At 39.3% G+C, this 25,133-nt stretch overlaps 1 protein-coding gene across 1 annotated transcript in view; it reads left to right on the top strand.

The window, feature by feature from the left end:
- LOC136882317 (zinc finger protein OZF) overlaps window positions 1–25,133 on the top strand; it is a 112,125-nt gene that overhangs the window by 24,875 nt on the left and 62,117 nt on the right. Inside the window, exons 2-3 of the mRNA XM_068229569.1 lie at window positions 18,740–18,808; window positions 19,066–19,152. Coding sequence (XP_068085670.1) covers window positions 18,749–18,808; window positions 19,066–19,152 — 147 coding nt within the window. The 5' untranslated portion in view covers window positions 18,740–18,748. The remainder of the gene's footprint in view (window positions 1–18,739; window positions 18,809–19,065; window positions 19,153–25,133) is intronic.

Raw genomic sequence — 25,133 nt, 5'->3', positions numbered from 1 at the left:
ACTGGTCAGCATTAAGCTTACAGCCCTGTAGGTAACCCAAGACCCACGAAGATTGAAGGTTCGGAGTTAAAGCTAGTACAGATGAGATACGGGGAGGAGACAAAGGTAAGGTTGTTGTTGAGTCATCAGTCCATAGACTGGTTTGGTGCAGCTCTCCATGCCACCCTATCCTGTGCTAACCTTTTCATTTCTACGTAACTATTGCATCCTACATCTGCTCTAATCTGCTTGCCATATTCATACCTTGGTCTACCCCTACCGTTCTTACCACCTGCACTTCCTTCAAAAACCAACTGAACAAGTCCTGGGTGTCTTAAGATGTGTCCTATCATTCTATCTCTTCTTCTCTTCAAATTTAGCCACATCGAACTCCTCTCACCAATTCAATTCAGTATCTCTTCATTCGTGATTCGATCTATCCATCTCACCTTCAGCATTCTCCTGTAACACTACATTTCAAAAGCTTGTATTCTCTTTCTTTCTGAGCTAGTTATCGTCCATGTTTCACTTCCATACAATGCCACGCTCCACATGAAAGTCTTCAAAAACATCTTTCTAATTCCGATATCAATGTTTGAAGTGAGCAAATTTCTTTTCTTAAGAAAGCTCTTCCTTGCTTGTGCTAGTCTGCATTTTATGTCCTCCTTACTTCTGCCATCGTTAGTTATTTTACTACAAGTAACAATATTCATCTACTTCCTTTAAGACTTCGTTTCCTAATCTAATATTTCCTACATCACCTACCGTCGTTCGACTGCACTCCATTACTTTTGTTTTGGACTTATTTATTTTCATCTTGTACTCCTTACCCAAGACTTCATCCATACCATTCAGCAACTTATAATACCAATGTAATGGTCCGTTATTGGACATTATAAATTTTCCAGCTAACTCGTTCTTGGTTGCCTGCGTTTCGCCCTCGTGTGCTAAGTTAGGCTCGTCAGTTGGGACTTAGCACACCACCCAAGACGCAAGGCTAGTGCATACCGTGGAGGCTGCTGCTGCTGCAAGGCTTTCATTCCCCGCCCGAAGGACGGGGCGGGCCCCCTAGATCGTGTCGCGATCTCTCGGGCCGGGAGATGTGGGGAGAACAGTGAGATGTTTCAAATGAAGAAGAGGGGAAAAACGGTATTTAAATTTTGATGAATGACTACGGGGCTGAGGTTATGAGGGTGTGCGGGTGGAGTGGCATGTTTAGAGGAGGGTACCAGGCTGTAAATGGAAACTGAGGAGGTACAGGGTCGCCGTGATGTTATAGAGGGAGGAAGTTAGGAATCTCCAGATGTCGAGTGTTGGAGCTGATGGGGGGAAGAAACTGATTGATGGGAGGGGAGGGTAAACGGGTGGTGGGGGTCGATATGGAGGGGGTGGCCGGGTGTGACGACGGGCATTGTTGGAGTTATGTAGAACAGGTTGGGGTGGTGAAAGAGATGGCTCGACTTTGTAGCGATGGCCAAAGATGTAGACTCCATTGGCGATGAGATGGTGAACGTCGGCGGCAGTAGGGAGGTGGATACGGACCATGTACGTCAGACCGGAGGTGTTCTTGATCCTGAAGACTCGACGGACGGGTACGCCTTCTGCTCGAAGTTGTTGGAGGATGGCTTGTTCTGAGTGAGCAGGATCCAATCCACGGATCACACAGCTATACATAGTGTGGCGGGACGGTGATGACTGCGATGAGGGTGGTGCTTCTTCGGCGGCGTTGAAAGACGACGAAGACGACGGTGCTGCAGACGTTGCCGGAGGCATGTATGAGGCATGACGTTCTTCGGGTGTTGAAGGAAGAGGGAGGGAAGAAATCATTATGGACGCAGGATGACTGGTTGTAACCACAGTGGTGGGAATGGGGGAGGGGTGGAAGGTTGATGTTGTAGTGGAGATGGTGGTGGTAGTGGTAGTTATCGGCGACGTAGAAACGGCGTGTGATGTTGGGTGGCTTGACGGCGTAGATTCCACTTGGTGCGAAGGCAGCTGGTAGGAAGTCTCCTGTGGTGGCGCGACCGTTGCAGGCGGAGTAAAATTAGTGGCTATGAGCTGATCTATGAGTGACGCAGGAGTAACTTCCGCACGATGGAAGATGTGATGAATATGGACGCCGTTGTTCATGAGGCGGCAGACGTCTTCCTCTGTGTGAAAATAGAGAAGGACATCTGGTGACAGTCCGGAACTGTTTCGTAGTCTTGTGGCCCAATGAACTGGAACGCCTGCCTGGCGGATGTGTTGGACGATATCGTCATCTGAGAGAGCGAGGTTGACGTTACGGAGTAGGCAGGTAAGCATGGCGGGGAGGCCGACTACCAACTAGGTGTCAGCCAATATGCTCTTGAGAGTCGGCGAGGTAGCGGAGGTAAAGATGGTGAGCCACCCGGCCGAAAAAAAATTAAGGAGTAAGGAGTAGCTTTGATGTTCCACTCGGAGATGTCGCTCCTAGCGAGAAGTAGAGAATCCACCCAGAGGTGCCGTGGAGGCCACTGCATAGGCTATTTGAAGCCACCAGCAGTGCCAATGCACTATGAGAGCTATGTCTCATTTCCAAAAATAGATGCCTGCCTGGCCATCAAATGATGCAGATGTTGATTCCCATAGGGAACCTAAAATATTTGTCCTGAATGAGTAAATTTATAATACCAATGTAATGGTTATTGGACAATAACGGACCATTACATTGGTATTATAAATTTACTCATTCAGGACAAATATTTTAGGTTCCCTATGGGAATCAACATCTGCATCATTTGATGGCCAGGCAGGCATCTATTTTTGGAAATGAGACATAGCTCTCATAGTGCATTGGCACTGCTGGTGGCTTCAAATAGCCTATGCAGTGGCCTCCACGGTATGCACTAGCCTTGCGTCTTGGGTGGTGTGCTAAGTCCAATAACGGACCATTACATTGGTATTATAAATTTACTCATTCAGGACAAATATTTTAGGTTCCCTATGGGAATCAACATCTGCATCATTCAGCAACTTCTCGAGATCTTCTGCAGTCTCAGATAAAATAACAATATCATCGGCAAATCTCAAGGTTTTGATTTCCTCTCCTTGGACTGTGATTCCCTTTCCAAATGTCTCTTTGATTTCCTTTACTGCCTGTTCTATGTAAACATTGAAAAGGAGAGGGGACAAACTGCAGCCTTGCCTCACTCCTTTCTGGTTTGCTGCTTCTTTTTCAAAGCCCTCGATTCTTATCACTGCAGACTGATTTTTATACAGATTGTAGATAATTCTTCGTTCTCGGTATCTGATCCCAATCATCTTCAGAATCCTAAATAGCTTGGTCCAATGAACATTATCGAATGCCTTTTCTAGATCTACGAATGCCATGTACGTGGGCTTGTCCTTCTTGATTAGATCCTCTAAGATCAGACGTAAAGTCAGGATTGCTTCACGTGTTCCTACATTTCTTCTGAAGCCAAATTGATCTTCTCCCAACTCAGCTTCAACTTGTTTTTCCATTCTTCTGTAGATAATACGTGTTAAAATTTTGCAGGCATGAGATACTAAACTAATGGTGCGGTAGTTTTCACACCTGTCAGCACCGGCTTTCTTGGGAATAGGTATAACAGCATTTTGCCGAAAATCGAATGGGACTTCTCCTGTCTCATACATCCTGCACGCTAAATGAGATAACCTTTCCATGCTGGTTTCTCCTAAGGCAGTCAGTAATTCAGACGGAATATCATCAATTCCAGGTGCCTTGTTCCTATTTAGGTCACTCACAGCTCTGTCAAACTCTGACCTCAAAATTGGGTCTCCCATTTCATCAGCATCAACAACCTCTTCACGTTTCAGAACCAAATTAACTACATCGTTACCTTGATACAACTGTTGGATATGCTCCTGCCATCTTTCTGCTTTGTCTTCTTTCCCTAGAAGTGGCTTTCTATCTGAGCTCTTAATATTCATGCACCTATATTTCCTTTCTCCAAAGGTTTTCTTGATTTTCCTGTATGCAGCATCTACCTTTCCCAGGACCATACAGCCTTCGACATCCTTGCACTTCTCCTTCAGCCATTCTTCCTTAGCTACCTTGCACTTTCTATCCACTTGATTCTTTAATCGCCTGTATTCTTTTCTGACCTCTTCATTTCTAGCATTCTTGTATTTTCGTCGTTCATCAATCAGGTCTAGTATCTCCCGAGTTATCCACTGATTCTTAGTTGATCTTTTCTTCCTTCCTAACATTTCTTCAGCAGCCCTACTTACTTCATTTTTCATGACTCTCCACTCTTCCTCTATAGTGTTTCCTTCAGCCTTTTCATTTAGCCCTTGTGCAACATGTTCCTTGAAACAATCCCTCACACTCTTTTTTTTCAACTTGTCTAAATCCCATCTTTTTGCATTCTTTCCTTTCTTCAATTTCTTCAACTTCAGATGGCATTTCATGACCAACAAGTTGTGGTCAGTCCACGTCTGCTCCTGGGAAAGTTTTACAATCCAAGACCTGGTTTCTGAATCTCTGCCTAATCATAATGAAGTCTATTTGATACCTTCCAGTGTCTCCAGGTCTCGTCCACGTATGCAGCCGTCGTTTGTGGTGTTTGAACCAAGTATTGGCAAGGACTAAATTATGATCAGTGCAGAATTCAACCAGCCGACTTCCTCTTCCGTTCCTTTGTCCCAATCCAAATTCTCCTACTGTACTACCTCCTCTTCCTTGTCCTACCACTGCATTCCAGTCTTCCATCACAATTAGATTCCCGTCACCTTTTACATATTGTATTAAATCTTCTATCTCCTCATATATTCTTTCAATTTCTTCATCATCCGCTGAACTAGTAGGCGTATAGACCTGCACTATTGTGGTGGGCATTGGTTTGGTGTCTATCTTGACGACAATAATTCTTTCACTATGCTGGTCGTAGTAGCTTACCCGCTGCCCTATTTTCTTATTCATTATTAAACCAACTCCTGCATTTCCCCTGTTTGATTTCGTGTTGATGATTCGGTAGTCGCCTGACCAAAAGTCCTGTTCTTCCTGCCAACGTACTTCACTTATACCAACTACATCTAACTTTAGCCTATCCATCTCCCTTTTCAGATTCTCTAACCTACCACAACGATTCAAACTTCTAACATTCCACGCTCTGACTCGCAGAATGTCAGTATCCATCTTCCTGATGATCGCCCCCTCTCGTGTAGTCCCCACCCGGAGATCCGAATGGGGGACTTGTTTACCTCCGGAATATTTTACCCGGGAGGAAGCCATCATCAGTACATCATTCATACAGAGAGAGCTGCATGTCCTTGGGAGGTAGTTACGGCTGTAGTTTCCCGTTGCTTTCAGCCGTGTAGCAGTATCAACACAGCTAAGCCATGTTGAGTATTATTACAAGGCCGTATCAGTCAATCATCTAGACTGCCGCCCTTGCAACTACTGAAAGGCTGCTATCCCCCTTTCGATGAACCATTCGTTAGTCTGGTCTCTCAACAGATACCCATCCGATATAGTTGCACCTGCGGCTCGGCTATCTGTATCATTGGGACACGCAAGCCTCCCCACCGCGGCAAGGTCACAAAACACAAGATAAGATGAGGGGAAAACAAGACACTTACTTTGTAGAAACACGCTAAGGACACTTAAGTCCAAGATGTGATGTACTCACTCAGCCCACAGATGTGTGACAGTAGTATAACGTGGCGGGTCACTTTTATAGTAATATAAATAAATGATATCTCATTGTTTCTCAGTAAACAACATCCCATGGGCGCCAGCCTTCAAGCTTATGGCTTGAAAACGATAGTTGATAATTAATAATAATAATAATAATAATACGTCATGATACTCAAAAAATTCCCAGGGATAGGGTGACGGGACACTAACCATTAAGTATACTAACTTGGAATTTAAGGATCATTAATAATCATTTCATAAAATACAAATTAAAACAGCTATTTATTAGGATGAAAAATGTGACATAACGGCATATTAACGAAATCTGAACTTACGGAAACAAAAGACAAATTGAATGAAATTAACTCTAAGAAAATGAACTGTTGCGCGAAGACTTGCAGTAACTTATGCCTTTAGCTTACCATATGTAGACTCTGTTATCTTGAAGGTGATGCTGGGTGGATCTCTCGTACCGGCTGCGTCATCTGTTGTTGGATTCCAGTCCTACATCTGCTTTTCCTGCCTTTAACACTTCCCACTGTACTCCTTACATAAAGTCGTAATGAGTCCTAATTTTAAATGCAAAACCACCATGGGTTATGTTCATGGAGAGAATACACTTGTATTCTTCCATATTACGGAACAGTAGCGTAGCTAAATTCATAATAAAAGCTCTCCTTCCCTGTACTAGTCAAAACTGGTCTCCCGTTGACTATACCTCTCATCATTGAGGTAACAAGTCCCAATGAGAGTAACTTTTGAGTAGTATCCTAGGGTACTACTCAGATGCGAAGTGAACTAAGTTAAAATCTTCTCCGATGTGCAGACGTAGAATCGTAGTAAGAGTGTCTTCCAAGAGTGGCTCAGTGTCTAAGAGTGAGAATAAGAATATCCTCCCCAGCTCTTGTCTTCAACATATATAGGTTCAAAAGTCTCCTTCCAGTAAGATTCGAGGTCTCATCCCTTCTCCTATGTATTGCTGCGAATCCATCACGTTGCTTCATTACGTTCATTCACATAGGCTGAACCTTCCCGCTGAAATAAAGCATCAGGTAGCGAAGTTCGAAAAGTGGGCGTTCATAATGTATCAACTGTCTCTTCATGAGGTGAAGAGGGTAAGGTCTCTCGTAACCTTGATGACGTACTTTTCCTGGAAATGGGCTGAAATTAGCCTGCTGACTCTGGTCACCTCACAATGGCTATTGGAAAATTTACTGCAAGCTATTAATATGAATGATGTTGAAATACTTTACCCAATACGGTATGTGGTTTGTTCAGAATATGTTATAGCCACGATACAAAGAAATGAAATGATGATGTGAAATGGGCGATTAAAAATGTATACATATATATAATATATATACATATTAAATTAAAAATGACCTATCAGTGATTAAATATATACATCTTATCAATTAATTAGACAGTTCAATAATTTATCACATGCTGTGATGTTCCAAACATCACAAAGAGTGAAGTTAATACCTGTGGCAGTGTTGAATTAATTTTAAAAAATGAGAAACAACACACCTTAGGTATCAATAAGACAAACTTTAATTCTTAAATCAAAACTTATTTATCATAATTAAACAGGAAATAAAATAAAATAAAATCGTCCTCAGATGCAATTTAAAAGTTAAGTTTTTCCGGAGATGTGATTAATAAGTTAAGTTTATTTACAAGTACAACCGGTCATTTAGTAGAAATATTTTAAATAAGCTAAATTTAATTAGAGGCTACTACATGACCCAGTCATCTAACAGTGCTCTTCAGGACTTTCATTTGACGTGAGTAAACTTACTAGCTACCAAGGGGTCAATGCAAGGACACAAAGTTAGACAGTAAATAAGTAAGGAACTAGAATCACCCAAAATCTCCAAAGATAATTAGACAGTGGAAGAAAAGATTTTAGAAAACATTAAGTCAAGAACGAGTAGAATCTCATAAAAAATTCACCGTCACAAATAGCATCAATCAGTTACCCCAACCAAGGCTATAAATTCCACACAACAATCACCACACACCAAAACTTACTAAGGTAACGAAAACCAAACACCATACCAGCCGAAATAAACCAATCCCAATGGACCCCGCCCAACAACTGACCATAAAACATAAACTAAATTCATAATAGAATTACAGAGGAAAAAATAAATAACCCAAAGTGAATATGTAGGTTAGATTAGGGTCCAACAAAATTAGGAAGCCTTGAGTGAACGTCCTTGGTTCACAAGCTAACCTTTTACTTCGAGCTTACATTAAGGTAATAATAATGGTTAGTATGAAATTTTGGATATTTACCAAAAATGCCACCAGTTTCTTACTTACATAAATGAAGTTAAAGTTCTTGGACAATTAAAACGTCATAACTACATAGTAGACCAGTAATAATAATAATAATAATAAATAATAATAATTGTATTGCCTCAGCTACCGTTTTGCAGACATTTCGATTTGACGCCATCTGGTGTCTGCTCATCATTTTCAACGTTCCGTTTTACTCTGGGTCTGCTAGATGGCAGACAGAGTAAACCGGATCTCTCTTGGGCGTCTATGGCTGAGATTTAATTAATTTAGTCGGGTAAATACCAAATGTATCACCAGAGATGTTTTACATGCCGACATGGTACGACATGGAATGTCGAATGGACTTTTTTCCGCCCTTCAGAAATCCGACTACCTCTGCCGGGTTTGAACCCACTATCTTGGGATCCGGAGGCCGACACTCTACCACGGATCCACAGAGGCAGCAGTAGACCAGTTATTTATACAAATATGAGGCTAGGAAATGAACTACTTTAAGACATGGCATCGATTTTGAATGTTTATATCTGCTGCGCACAAATCAGATGATCTTTTTTCTTCTTCTAAAAACACTTTTCTTGAAGGCGAATACATGGATTTGAAATTAATTTCAATAAATGATAAAGGAGTGCATTGACATACAGTTTAGTTGGTTTACCAGCGAAGCACATAGTCACAAACCTCACTACACTTCCATTAGATGAATTGAGTTGAGATTCCAAATTATTCACCAATAGTAAAAAAAAAAAAAAAAAAAAAAAGGAAGGAAGGTAATAAGATGAAGTCACAAGGTTGATGGGGCAAAAATACCCATTGAAAATAGCAAATCTACCCTGGATTCATATCCCAGGCCCAAGCTAGTATGCTGCGAGGCCACACACTACATCCGGACTTCATGGCTGCTGAACTGGAAGTCAGTAACTTCCCCAAGCTTACCAGAGTGCATTTACAGGACTTTTAACAAGCCAAGTGCTGGTTGGTTGGACAGTAGAGGCAGAGAGTCACCAGTAATTACTGTACTAGGTCATAGAGGGCAGAACAGACCAGATACAGGACGAGGACAAATACGTATTAAGTTCATTAAAGAGGTATGTGCCTCAATACACATGTAGAGAATTTGAATGTGGAAAGGTTGACCACATTAAACAATAAACAGAGAAGAAGTTCATTGGCAAAAAGCCTAGGGACACAAATTTCAATGTTTGTATTCCAGTTCAAAAGGTTTAGGAAGGGGGTTTCGCGCACGTTTCTTCCGTCATAGCTTTGGGAAGACATTCTTTCCGATTATATTAGACGTGTTTGCGAAATTAATAACTGGTTTGATAGAAGGCAGTTTGGGTTTAGGAAAGGTTATTCCACTGTAGCTCAACTTGTAGGATTCCAGCAAGATATAGCAGATATCCTGGATTCAGGAGGTCAAATTGACTGTATCACGATTGACTTGTCTAAAGCATTTGATAGGGTGGGTCATGGGAGACTACTGGCAAAAATGAGTGCAATTGGACTAGACAAAAGAGTGACTGAATGGGTGGCTATATTTCTAGATAATAGATCTCAGAGAATTAGAGTAGGTGAAGCTTTATCTGACCCTTTAATAATTAAGAGAGGAATTCCTCAAAGCAGTAGGTATTATTGGACCTTTATGTTTTCTTATATGTAAATGATATGAGTATAGAAGAGGAATCAGAAATAAGGCATTTTGCAGATGATGTTATTCTGTATAGAGTAATAAATTAGTTACCAGATTGTGAGCAACTGCAAAATGACCTTGATAACATTGTGAGATGGACAGCAGGCAATGGTATGATGATAAACGGGGTTAAGAGTCAGGTTGTGAGTTTCACAAATAGGAAATGTCCTCTCAGTTTTAATTACTGTGTTGATGGGGTGAAAGTTCCTTTTGGGGGTCATTGTAAGTATCTAGGTGTTAATATAAGGAAAGATCTTCATTGGGGTAATCACATAAATGGAATTGTAAATAAAGGGTACAGATCACTGCACATGTTTATGAGGGTGTTTAGAGTTTGTAGTAAGGATGTAAAAGAGTGGGCATACAAATCTCTGGTAAGACCCCAACTAGAGTGCGGCTTCAGTGTAAGGGACCCTAACCAGGATTACTTGATTCAAGAACCAGAAAAAATCCGAAGAAAAGCAGCTCGATTGTTCTGGGTGATTTCCAACAAAAGAGTAGCGTTACAGAATTGTTGCAAAGTTTGGGCTGGGAAGACTTAGGAGAAACAAGACGAACTGCTCGACTAAGTGGTTTAATTCTCATTTTTTGGTCCGTATTGAGCTTCAAAGTAACATTAAAATCTAAGTTTTATTTGAAAAGTCCATCTTTTCAATACAATATATGTGGTCATGGGGGGTGACATTTACAATAAGGTACAAACGTTGAAAAGTAGAAGAGTGGCTGGAATTGATAAGATTACTGGGGATATGCTAAAGACAATGGGTTGGGATATAGTACCATATCTGAATGCCTTTGCTGGAAGGACCTAGTGTTTACAGTGCACTATGTCTTCTGGTATAGGCTAGAGCAATTTTGTTACTTTCATAGATCTGTCTCTGTCTTATCCTTGGCTTTAACAATATGAAAGTGACTGAGGTATGAGCGATGCTAGTAATGCCAAACCTTATGCAGCCAGTCCCTGCTATGAATGGTGTGAAAACGTTGCTCATAGGGTCGGTTGGTGTATGCATTTCAGAGGGCTTGGCAGACTGATATGTAATAGCAACTCTGGCTCAGTGAAGAAAGCAATGGGAACTACCTTACTCCTCATTTCCTTCGTACGCCTCTTCAGAGATGCCTAGGCCATCTATGACAGCTGATGGCAGAGCTATTGAGGATCCCACCAGCGGAATCGCTGACGGACTGAACAAACATACATACATACATACATACATACATACATACATACATACATACATACATACATACCATATCTGAAGTACTGGTCTCTGTATATTAAGGTGGACAGTATTCTAATAAAAATTAGATTTTAATGTTATTAAGTGGTATGTTCCGAACTGTTAGCGGAGAGATACTGTGGAATGACAGTAGACGAATAAGTAAGAGTGGTGTCTTTAAACGTAGGAAAGATCACAATATGAAGATAAAGTTGGAATTCAAGAGGAAATTGGGGCAAATATTTATTTATAGGAAGGGGAGTTAGTTATTGGAATAACTTAACAAGGGAGATTTTCAATAAATTTCCTATTTCTTTGAAATCGTTTAAGGAAAAGGCTATGAAAACAACAGATAGGGAATCTGCCACTTGGGTACTGCCCTAAATGCAGATCAGTAGTGATTGATTGAGCCTGCACCTCCTTCTTATTCTCTTCACATTCCTGAACAATTGCTTTATGACCATCCTACAGTCAGTTTACATTTTTATTTACCATTTTCCACCAATCATGGTTACTTTTTTAAAATTCCCTCTTGCCTGTTTATTGGTCATATAGTACTGCCTAATAAGCTAGAAATCTCTGAGTTTCCCAAGTACCCACTCCATGGCCTCATTTAATTCCCCAATTACCCTTCAGTCAGTATCCCTCCTTCACATTATTCCAATGATAACAATCTCTGCTTCCTTAAGCTTCACCTGTGCTGCATTTGCCAGATCCACACAACCCCAACTGTGTTGGTACTTATACATGAAATACTACCACTTTCTCCTTTCCCCTCTCCTTTTCTTTTACTTTCCGTAACATTTGTCTTAAACTCATTCCTGAATAACACTACCCTGGTTCCCTTTCCTCACACACTTTCCATACATGTCTCTCAGTAGAATCTCTCATGACCAGAGCCTCAAGCCTACCCACCTCATTTGATCCCCTCCCATCTTGGTCTCTGCTATCTTTTCTGATTGGTGTAGAAGCTACTTCCTCCTCCTTTTTCTCCCTCTCATGACCTTGTTCCATCTTTCTTTTCTTATCTTCTACTGTAAATTTCCCTTTACTCTACTTTCCCTGTCCTACATTTTCCTTTCCTCATTCTTCCACTCTCCACAGCAACAGTTCCATTTTCCTCATCTTTCCTCTGTTCTGCCTGCAGTGACTCATACCAATTTCTCACAGACACCTGTCTTGAATTCTGCTGCCAGAGCCCTTATCCTGCAGTGTCCTTCCCCTTAAAACATTAGACTATATGTCTTCTACAGTTCCCCTCTTTCCTTCCTGTACCTCTTGTACAGCTACCATATCCTGTACATTGTTTGAGGGAGGCCTACCTTCTTTCATGTTCTCTGAGAGAAATCTAATTATCTCCCTCAAACTCTCCAACTCCTCTCTCATACTCCATAATGCCTGGCCAAACCCACAGTTCCTACACCTGCATTCCTTACCCATTATTTATGGAATAATGAAAAAGCAAAGATAAAGTAACATTCTGTGCAAAAAAAATCAAAGGAGGGAAATTTTGTGTACGATAGTAACAAAGATCACATTACATTATGGTAATTAGTACACTACTTAGTCGTATCATATTATTATATTTTTATCTGACACTGCCCTAAGAGAATGAAAACTGTTCGTAATTACTGAATATTGAAAGGAATAGAGAAGAATTACACAATTCTAAACTGCAGTTAACTCTGTCTGAATTACAACAACAGAATTCTAATAAGAGATTTTCTAGAGAGATACTTCTACTATACAATTATTTAACAATAATAAAATAAGCTCACTAATATCTAATAAAATAACTACACTACAATCACTTTTAAATTGCAGTCAGACTTATTCTAATTACAGTAAGTTATTACTAAGTGCAAACAGAATTGGAAATTGCAATTTAATTTGAAATTTTAAGAACTACTTGAATATTAACAATAAAGCTAAATGCGTAGACTTATTATTATTATTATTATTATTATTATTATTATTATTATTATTATTATTATTATTATTATTATTATTATTATTATTATTATTATTATTATTATTATTATTATTATTATTATTATTGCATTACTATTTTATCCTACTATGCTCTAATGGAAAATAAAACTACCATTTAGCTAAATGCTGAAATATTTAAAACCTTACAAATAAATACACAAATATAACAGGCAGGTTACTATATAATATAATATCTACACTACAATTCTCAACTGAAATGTGTTTATGTTATTATTACAATATTGGTAGATTAGTATTATTTTCCCTATTATACAGAATGGAGATTATATCTGTCCTTAACCCTGACAGTAACACGTCTATAAATATCGCTTTAGTTACACCACACGTCTCGAAGACGTGCCACTCAAAGCCTATTATTTAAAGTTACATCAAAGTTACCAGACAGAATGACCAAGGAATAGAGGTGGTGGAGGGAATAACTCTCCCCTCCTTATGAGGACTAGATGGCATTCATTCGCACAACACATCAGAAAATCGTATGGTGTAATTGTCAGGGTTAAATACTGAAAAATAAGAGGATGTCTACAATAATTTCTCAAAACTTCTGTCGAAACTATGCTGAGAACTTGAAGTGCATTTATTAGGATATAGGAATTTCATCATAACTTTTACTCGATGAATAATCGAAGACCGACCTCGGAAGCTGTAGTCGCTTAGTATTCAGTAGATAATGGGTTTGAACCTCCCCGCTCTCAGCAGCCCTAAAGATAGTTTTCTGTAGTTTCCCGTTTTCACACCAAGCAGATGCCGGGGCTCTAGCTTAATTAAGGCCACGGCAGCTTTATTCCCACTATCTATTTCTGTCCCATCATTACCATAAGAACTATCTATGTTGGTCTGACATAAAAGGAATTTGTAAAAAAATAAATACATAATCGAAGGTGCAAAGTACGCCAGGGTCTTAAAACCACAAATAATCAGAATACAGTAATCAGCTGATTTTTATGTTTACTTTCTCAGCTATCCTATACTCTTTGTTCTTGTTGGAATATAGCAAACAGTCATCAGTAATCCAAAGACTGTTAAGTAATTTATATTCCCCTTGACTACTTCTATTTAAAATCACATTTTACAGGTGTATTGTTTTATTTAATTAAATAAATTATTACGTACATGATAGTTTGAAGAGATACCTATACGAAATATTGTGTCTGTTATCTGCACAATTATTAAAAGCTGAGGAAGTTACAACTCCTTATAATAACCTGTCTTTGTAAGTATTATAACTACAAACCTACAGATACTTCCATTTTAAAAAGTTAATATTATTACCTAAATTATTTCCTAAACCTAAATTCTAAACAAAAGGGTGCCTAGCTAGCCTAGTACACCTACAACACCTGATCTTCCAAACACCAACTGCACTACTTGATATAAAATGTAAATAAATATCGCTGCTCTTAATTTCTAGTAATAAGCACTAAATGTCAAAGTATAAATAGCACTAAATGGATCACACATACACACACAAAATTAATCAATTTCAATTGGTTTTAACTACTTTATCACTAAAATAATACAAGAGCATTCTCAATAGCCACTTCCTCATCCTGGTAGCCTCTTTGCTTTCGCAAAGACTCCAACTACTGTTCACACATCGAAGCAGACTGAGGGACTAGTATTCGCTCTAAGTCAGCGGCATCAAGAATTCCGCACAATTTGTAGAGGCCCATAAAGTGTGTGACTCAGAACCACTCACCAGTACAGTTCCCCCTTCATAGCCATCCGTCTCCACTTCCCCATTTCTTCACTCAGTGGGAAGTCTCCATGCCTATCACTACTTTATATGATACGTGTCATTAATTTTTCAGTAGAAGTTACGAGAATTCCAATATTATTGTTCATAAAATATTAAGCTTGTCAATTTTAAATCATATTGCGTGTCACGTGAAGGGAAGGGCTACGAAAGAACAACAAATAATTTGACATAAAAATTATGTTGATTGTAATTTTGAACTGTTTGACACAGTAAACTGCTAAGCATAATTTGTTTTGTACAAAAAGAGAAAAGCATAACTGTGCCATATACCATACATAAAATATATTGACTAATAGACTAAATACAATGGATATTCATTTGTTTTTTAATTGGAAAACAAACATCTACTTTTACACATGCACTAGCACATGTCTGCTAATATACAAAATATAAATTGCAGTTTTCTTTTTAATTAAGCTTGTTCTTGTGTGTAAGCAATTGTGTTAAAATGAGGCACAAATGAACGTTTTTCAGACAAGCATAAACAACTTCTCCAATTTTCAGATGAAATGCCTGCCCGAAGTGTTGCTTTATTTAGTTTCAATACTGAAAGCAAGCATTCACACACAAAGGTTGCTATAATTTATTGAATAATCCCTTGACCTTCCCCAGATTGAGAGCAATTTCCCTTATGACTGATTGACAAGATCAAGCGCTGCAGTTTATGGCCATCAGTAGCGTACGTGCACCTTCACCTCTATTGCTAGACAAGTCTGTCTCACTCGCACCATCTTCCCTGGCGGTCTCTTTGCCCCTTCATTGCTGACTGTTTCATTTGTACTGAATTACACACTGCAAAGCATATTTGAGGCTGCTGTTCAAAGTAGACCGTTATCATCTCATTATTATATCCATAAACCTGCGTATAAAGTATGAAGGTCCTGTTGTCACAATGAATGTTAAATAGATCACATCTCATTCTAAGTGCTCAGAGGGACGTTTAGTTTGAGATGGGGATGATGCCATGTAGAGTTTCACAATGAATGTCCAGTTGGCACATCGGTAGCGTGCTAGCCGCTGAACCCCGAGATTGAAAGTTCGAGCCCGTTGTTGCCAGACAACCAGTTGTATAAAAAGGAGATTCTCATATAGAGAATCAGTAGAATCCCAGGCTGCCTAAAAAGCATGATAACTCTCTGTTTACAAAGTACGATTTGGGTTGGTACTTACTCATTTCAAACTATTTTACTGACTGTAAGTCAGTAATTGAGAATGGTGTCAAATTCCCCTTTGGGAAAATTGAATGATCAAAATATGTCTTTGAATAAATGAAACTAAAATGATAACAATTACTTTATTTGATTCTAATGAATCGTTTCTGAGAGACGTCTGTATGGAATTTGGAATGTACAGTGCACGGAAAGGGGCAAACTGAGTTACAGCCTATGGAACTAGCACGAATGAAATAATTGGTTTTGACAAGATGAGGCTTCATTCATAAAAGAACCTCCTATGCGTCTCTCTATCATGGCCATCCATCACATCCTGCAAGATCACATCGACCATCTTACTCTACACTCCTCTTTGATATTATGCTTTTCAGTGATAGTTATCCATCAGTACTTGATATCAAAGCCTGTAAGGTTGCTAGGTAACATTGTGACACACAATTTGTATTGCTAATTTTGTGACGCAGATTTTCAGATGACCCCCAGCCATAAGAGATATGTCAAAATATTTTTTTTTTTTTTTTTAAAGTACAATACCGTACTCAAAGAGTAAAAATTTCTTGAATATGGCACCAAGCAACGAAACTTTGTCACTGTCATACATATCATTTTTAGGCTTCTTCAGCATTGAAATGTTCACGTTAAATAAAAAGCACTAGGATGTTGCCACAGGTCCCACATGTCTTTGTAGAAACTCTGTGTCTTGTTTCTGTATTCATTAAGTTGCCTAATATGGGAGCTTCAACTTTTATGAGTGACATATAGGAAAGCAAGGAAGGACAGACTGAAATAAGAATGATTTCGGCTCTTGTCCTACATGTGAGAGAGATCGATGCATGAGGAATTATGTAAACACATTGAATAAGGTCTGTGATTTCAGTTGAGATATAGGCTTTTGTTTCAACTTGGACAAGGCTAATAACATTCCTATTGCTCCTGTTCCTATTGAGATGTTTTAAGAAATGCTATCAGAGCTGGAAAACAATAGATGTATCTTTTTTCGATTTACAGCAGTTGGCTAGAACAAGGTTAAGAAAGTTCTGTTGCATAAACTGCGAACACTGTTTGAACCTCATCGATCCATATTTATTCAGCCTGCATCTGATGACACTGCGGTTAGTCCTTAGTAACTTTCATACGTACGCAATTTAACACTCCGACACTCACACTGTTGTAAACAGTGCATCAGTAACTGTTTCATAGTATAAAATTAACTTAGAGCACTGACAAATTTATCTTCCATATTTATTCCTGCAGAGGACTCCCCCCACCCCTGCAACAACTTTTGATTCAGAGAGCAGTGAAGATGAGGATGATTACTATTTAGGAAAAGGAGAAAATATAAACTCTGAATATGATCAAAGACAAAAAAATGTAAAATATAATAAAAACATTCCCAGGGGCTAAACTGTTTGCCAGAGGTATTGCCTATTGCATTTACAAATCGTTTGTCTCTAGAAGTAGGCAAAATGTAGTGTTACATTCCATGGTTTCTTTAATTACAGCATTACTCATTACTAATGATGTCTCTGTTAAGAAGTGCTAAAATGAAAGGGTTGGCTGCTTTATCAAGCACAAGCTGTTTGGAAAGGAAGATGCCAAGTACAGGACAAGAATTTCATAAAAATATGTTAAATGTGCTGTTGACATCAAGAGCATTCATTGTATGGGACAAAAACATGGGGTATTGAAATAGGTAGAAAATAATTAGATGTAATAAGTAATGAATTCTGCAAAATAATCTTCCAGAATGTATAGCCAGTAGCAGAGTTAAAAGAGTATATAAAGATGTAAGCATTCAAGCTGATATAGTTAGAAACTAATAAAATGTTCATGAAGATTAAAAAGGGAGATGGAAGGGAAATATCAAATTTAACATATCAACACCAGATGAAGCATCTAGATGTTGATTGTAGGCTAATGAAAGTTAAAAGGATGCTCATCAGAATATGGACGGGGACTACTGGAGTTACAGAGATTCAGAACAGAGATAAATTCAGCAAGAGAATAATGATTAGAGTGAAAGATGTTGAGAAGCAGATGATTATGGTAGAACGCGAGAATGAATTAACATTATTGAATTATGTGAAAATATCTGAAATATGTCAGGAGGAAAGAAAGGCTTTCAAACAGAGAAGTAAGAGATATGGTGTGGTGGCTGATCGGATGTAGAAAAGGGCAGACATTCATTTGCTAATCTCTTGTTGTGTAGGATCATCTGTAACAAATAATTTTATTTGATCTCCAAACCATCCTCACCTTACTTCCTCTTATATTTCTTTTTGTGGAACCATTCAATCTTGCCAATGGCTGTGCAGACGTATCTCTTCATTGGTTTGGCTCCATTGCTAAATTGTTAACATACTGGCCATTGATCCAAAGGGTCCTGGGTTCTATTCTCAGCCAGTTTGGGGTTTTTATCTTTTGTTCATTAATTCTTCTGGCTAGGGGGCTGGGTATTCATTCCATCTTCACAATTTAGAATTCAGAGAAATAAGCGTGTATGTGTGTGTGTGTTTGATGCACTACTTACCAAATTTCACTTTCCACCTGCACAAATTAGGAATGGTTTCTATCGATGCAAGTAACTTGCGGAAGCTCACATCGCGTCTTTCATATTGCCAGCACAAGACTGGAACACGGATCACTGTTGGTTGCTATATGGCTCGTGTTCAATTAATCCTGTCAGGTAAACAACAAATATGAGACCAGAGGCCACATGCCAATACAATTGTTAATATGATGATTATTATTATTATTATTATTATTATTATTATTATTATTATTATTTTGATTGGATTAAAGTAGAAATTATAGTAGCCATGTTTGAAGCCGGTGTTGAGAATGCTACACTTATTCAAGTTATTATATCCCACTGTTCTTCATCAAGAGAGCCCTATTATATCTTCACCTCTTTCTTGGTACTGTATGAATAAAGTTCTAATTTGGTATATTTTCTCTTAGGTATATCTGATGGAGGAAATAACTATCAAGGAAGAACCCGTTTGGCCGAAGGAAGAAAAAGGTGATGATGTGAGTAAGGCTTCTTCTAGTATGAGAAACTTGTTTTTTTGTTTTTTGTTGTTTTTTTTGCTAGTGGCTTTACATTGTACTGACACAGACGAAAAGAAACTTGTGCACTAGTTGATTGACAGTGGTGTGGACATCAATACAGCTAAATTTTCTCTTAGGAAACCATATCTTCCTTTGTGTTTTTTATGGCAACTTATTATCAAAGTGCATTTTTTCTCTGTTTGTTACTCTTGATTAAATCTGATGTATTAATGCAGGATGAAGCATCAGCACTGGAAGATCCCCTGGAAGATATCACATTTAAGACTGAACCTATCAAGGTAGAATCTGTGGAGAGCAGTCAGGTAAGTTACGTTATTCAACTACTACTACTACTACTACTACTACTACTACTACTACTACTACTACTACTAAACGCTTTCATTCCTCCCCTGAAGGGGGAGGTGGGCCTCCTAGACAGTGACACCGTCTCTCAGGCCGGGAGATTTGCTACGGTGAAGGAGATTTGCAGAGAAGGTGAGGGGGTGGGCGGCCGTGACCTATACTACGAACTGTCCTGGCATTCGCCTGAGTGCAGGAGAATGGAAAACCACGGAAAACCATTCTCAGGACAGCCGACAGGTGGAGCCAGGCATGAAGTCCGGCACCGTGCCCCAGGCCCATCTCCCGAACGCAGAGGCGTGGAGCCACGGTAGATCCGTGGCCAACTTTCCTCTGCTTGGTTGGCCGGTCAGAGTACAGAGCATACGGGACAACAACCCACTCTACATCTACTGACGCGATATTCAACAAATTATTCTTTAACAGTAACTAAAGGAAGTGCAAGAGTTTAGTTGGAGACAGAAGGCCTCATGGAAATGTATATAAAAGAATGGCTGATTTATTGTATGAAATTGTGTAAGTAGGTATAAGAGCGAAAATCATCAAGTGATAGAGGGACAGAAATGTTATGAATGCAGATGTTATAAAGTGAGATAAAGGAAAAATGTAACCTATACCAGATTTGTATATTCAGTAGTTGCAGATTTATTGCTTTCCTTTGACTTGTCCTATACAGTATAATGTAAAACAAAAGCTAATGGAGGAAATAACTATCAAGGAAGAGCCAGTTTGGCCGAAGGAAGAAAGAGGTGGTGATGTGAGTAAGGTTTCTTCTATTATGAGAAACTGTCCTTTCCCTTATACCATCTTCGCAATGCTATGTGGATTTTACATTTTGTGTTACATATATTAAAAGGAGTTTGAAGTAGCTTGTCAGTAGTCTAAAATATTTAGTATTGTTACCTGATGCCTTGGGCAATGAGATCCGTACAAAATTGTGTATGCCATTCTGTAATCTAGGTTCAAGCTGCTGTTGATCACATGTTGAGTACTTAGTACAGATTTGGCAGCTACTGCTACAGGTTTAAGGCTGAGATAAGCACAGCTTAAATATTTCCTTCTGAGACCTGAGTTATTTTGTGTAGCCTCCATGGCTCAGGCGGCAGCACGTCCGCCTCTCACCGCTGGGTTCTGTGGTTCAAATCCCGGTCATTCCATGTGAAATTTGTGCTCAACAAAGTGGAGGCAGTACAGGTTTTTCTCCAGCTACTCCAGTTTTCCCTGTCATCTTTCATTCCAGCAACACACTCTAATATCATTTCATTTCATCTCTGTCATTCATCATTGCCCCAGAGGATTGCTATAGGCTTCGGCAGCTGGCACAATTCCTATCCTCACCGCAAGAGGGGGCTTCATTCATTTCATCCCTGACCCCATGCGATGTAATGCAATTTGTAAAAAACATATATACAGTAGAACCTCGATAATTCGAAATCAGTTCATTCAAAATCCCGCCTAATTACAGAAGCTCTCGTTCCCGGAAACACAAGATACAGTTTTGCATGTTATTTAAATTGTTTAATTCGAAATACAGATAATTCGTAATTCGAAGTACAATGTTGGCCCCATTACTGAAATTCAGACTTTTAATTCAAAACTGCCTTTATATTTTAAAACAATAGTATGTTACAGAGTAATTTCAACTCAAAATTTATCCGCGTCATAATAGAACGCGTGTTCCGGAACGTGGAGGGGTACCCGGTAGCTTTCCGCACTTACACTCACTTCGGTGGGTCTACAGTGCGCTTCATGATTGCTAAGTTGAATGAAATCGGAATTCTTTTGTATTCAACCTTTTAAGGAACGCCGTAATATCACGCAACAGGCAGTGTGCGGAAAAACAGAATCCGCGGACACTGGCGATACTATAATCTATCAGCTTCATTGTCCGTATTGATGAATTAAGAATGCAAGTATGAAGAATGCCGACAGTTGACGAAAAAAACGTGGTTCATATAATAAATTCGTAGGCACCGAACAATATTGTCATTCATAATCTATTAGCTTCATTTCCGTATTGATTGCTACTATAACATAAAAATAATTTAGAAGCCTCCACCTTATCAATACAATATTTATTTACTATAATGCAGTAAATTCAGTCAGTACCGGTTTCAACCCCAATGGGGTCATCCTCAGCTGACACACATTAAATTGGTTTCAAAAACATCATACGTGAAACATTACACCTTCATACAACTGACCCAATTAAACCAAACATGAAAAAGTTGCTTATTAAAATAGTAAATGGATCTTATTCTTTGGCTTGAAAAGTACGTTATGTGAGGCATTCACCTCATTGTGCCTAATCTATTAAACATCAAATGAAGTTTACACTTGTTTACACTAGTGTTTGTAAAATTGTTACATATTTACAGCATTTATCGTCTTCAAGAATGTATATACATAAAAAGCTTTAGACCCGATGTAACAGGCCGGTTAAAAATGGATGAAATGGTAAAAACAAGTAAAATGGGTCCAATTTTTTTGTTCTAATTTGTACTATTTGTTTTTGCTGCATTGTACTTGTAAATTGGTAAGTACACGGTGTATATATGCTAAAGTTGAGGCTTATAATTGTTTTTCATTCGTTCTAATGTTCCTTAACTACTGCTAGTATGCAGGTGATGGAGTTATCTTGATATAGAGATGTTGTTGTGAAGAACTGCGCGTGCCATTATTAAGTTAAATGGTGCCTATTATGAGCTGAATTTCATTTGATATGCCGTACATCTTGAAGTAAGGTTTAAATTATATCAATGTTAGCGAATGTACATTTGTTCTGGTGATAGCGTGAGGGCTTCTTTTATGTTATAGAATATGATATGTTGTGTGCTGCACGGCTGCATTTTGGTGGGAAATTTGAATTTTGGCGCGAGATTTGAATTTGTAAACAAAGCCACGTGCTTTTTGACAGCTGTCATCGACAACAACGCATCGCTATCCTCAGTACTGCCATCTTGACGGGCCTAAACCTGAGTAGTACCAACTTAACCTAACTAGCGCGAGGTAAAAAAATCCACGTGTTTTTTGATAGCCACGTGCTTTTGGACAGACAACAACGTATTGCTAACCTCAGTGCTGCCATCTTGACGGGCCTAAACCTTAGTGTTACCAACTTAACCTCAGTAGCGCGAGATAAACAAATCCACATGTTTTTTGACAGCCACGTGCTTTTTTAACAGCTGTCATCCGCCATCTTTAAACTACAGAGCACCATGCTGCCCTCTTTATCGCAGTAGCTGCAAATTCGTCACCTGTCATTGGTAGTGCTGCCATCTTGGCGGGCCTAAACCTTAGTGCTACCAACTTAACGTCACTAGCGTGAGATAAACAAATCCACGTGCACCTGTCATCCGCCATCTTTATTCCATAGAGCACAGTGCTGCCCTCTTTATCTACTTACCTTTGAAATGTGGTACGTCACAGCTGTCATCCGCCATCTTGCATCGCAAACCTCAGTGCTGCACTCTTTAGCTAGATACCTTTGAAATGTAGTGGCGGCAATTTGAAAAATTCTTTATGCTCTTGTTTGGAAACAAAACTATGCACTTTTTTTGACAGCTATCATCCGCCATCTTTAATCCAGAGAGCACCGTGCTGCCCTCTTTAGCTACTTACCTTTGAAATGTGGTACATCACAGCTGTCATCCGCCATCTTGCATCGCAAACCTCAGTGCTGCACTCTTTAGCTAGATACCTTTGAAAAGTAGTGGCGGCAATTTGAAAAATTCTTTATGCTCTTGTTTGGAAACAAACCTATGCGCTTTTTTTGACAGCTATCATCTGCCATCTTTAATCCAGAGAGCACCGGGCTGCCCTCTATGTGGTGGTGGTAAATTCTACGCGCTTTTGTTTGGAAACAAACCCATGTACGTTTCTGACAGCTGTCAGCCGGCATCTTTAATCCAGGGAGCACCGTTCTTTGTGCCGGTGGCAAATTCCACGTGCTCTTGTTTGGAAACAAACTCACGTGCTTTTTGACAGCTGTCATCCGCCATCTTACATCACAAACCTCAGTGCTGTACTCTTTAGCTAGATACCTTTGAAATGTGGTGGCGGCAATTTGAAAAATTCTATGTGTTCTTGTTTGGAAACAAAGCCACGTGCTTTTTTGACAGCTGTCATCCGCCATCTTTAATCAATAGAGCACTGTGCTGCTATCATGCGTATAATTTCATCAGCTGTCATCCGCCATCTTTAATCTACAGAGCACCGTGCTGCTCTCTGTAGTAGCGGGCAATTTGAAAAGTTCTGTTAGCTGTCATCCACCATCTTTAATCAAGAGAGCACCGTGCTGCCATCTTTAGCTAGATACCTTTGAAATGTGGTGGCGACAAATTGAAAAATTCCACGTGATCTTGTTTAGTAAACAAACTCACACGCTCTTTGTCAGCTGTCATCCGCCACCTTACATCGCAAACCTCAGTGCTACACTCTTTAGTTGAAATATGGTGGCGGATAATTTAAAAAGAAAAATTCTACAGCAGCCATCTCTCAACGCTAATTGCACAAGATGGTGGCTATACATGACTCCTTAAAGGTGCTTATGCAAGATGGTCGCTATACATAGGTTCTTATGAGACGCCCTTGGGATGCTTGCGCAAGATGGCGGTTATACAAGGCTCCTTATGAGACACCCTAGGGATGCTTGCGCAAGATGGTGGTTGCTCTTATGAGGCGGCTTAAGGGTCCTTGCACAAGATGGCTAGAGACGCCCCTAAGGATGCTTGCGCAAGATGGCGGACGCAAGATGGCGGCTATTCATAGCTCCTTATGAGACAGCCTAGGGGGTGCTCGCACAAGATGGCGGCTACTCTTATGAAGAAAGCTAGCTTAGAGGCTACTGCGCAAGATAATGGTTGCTGTTATGCATGCAGTGGAGAGCAAATTGAAATTCTATGCGCTTAATCAACAGAGCACCCTGCTGCCCTCTTTAGCTGAAATGTGGTGGTGGATAATTTGAAAAATTATTTTGACAGGTGTCATCTTTAAACAATGGCGACTATACATAGGCTGTTAAGACCTTATCATTCTCCTCCTCCTCCTTCTCTACCTCCTCCTCCTCCTCCTCCTCTGCCTCTTATGTCAAGGCATAGCTTTATATCGAACAAGTTTAAACCTGCATCGTGAAGGCAAGCGTGTGCAGCGATAACATTATTGTACATGTTTAGACTTGCGAAACATAAGAAGAGTAGAATCAAACGCTGTACTCGTTACAACATGTGATCAGAACATTGATTGATGTGTTCAGAACACAAAATAAGTGATCAAGACTAGAATTGAACACTGTACTCGATACAACATGTCAGGGGATACCCTTGTTCTAAGATCAGATTGAAACATAACAAGACTAGAATCGAACACTGTACTTGATGTCGTTAACTTCAACATGTGATTAAAACATTGTTTGGTGTGTTCAGAACACTACATAAGTAGAATCGAACATTGTACTTAATACAACATATTAGGGGATATCTTTGTTCTAAGAAGATCAGATTGAAACATAACAAGACTAGAATTGAACGCTGTACTCAATACAGCACGTCAGGGGATAACTTTGTTCTAAGAAGATTAAATTGAAACATAACAAGACTAGAACCGAACACTGCACTCGATGTCGTTAACCTTAACATGTGATTCAGAACATTGATTGATGTGTTCAGATCACTAAACAACTAGAATCGAACACTGTTCTCGATGTTGTTAACTTCAACATGTGATTAGAACATTGTCTGATGTGTTCAGATCACTGAACAACTAGAATTGAACACTGTACTCAATACAACACGTCAGGGGATAACTTTGTTCTAAGATGATCAAATTGAAACATAACAAGACTAGAATCGAACACTGTACTCGATACAACATGTCAGGGGATACGTTTGTTCTAAGAAGATCAGATTGAAACATAACAAGACTAGAATTGAACACTACGCTCGAT

Source organism: Anabrus simplex, chromosome 1 (assembly GCF_040414725.1).
Source record: "Anabrus simplex isolate iqAnaSimp1 chromosome 1, ASM4041472v1, whole genome shotgun sequence".
NCBI classification, from domain to species: Eukaryota; Metazoa; Arthropoda; class Insecta; order Orthoptera; family Tettigoniidae; genus Anabrus; species Anabrus simplex.
This window is presented reverse-complemented; position numbering and strand designations above follow the sequence as displayed.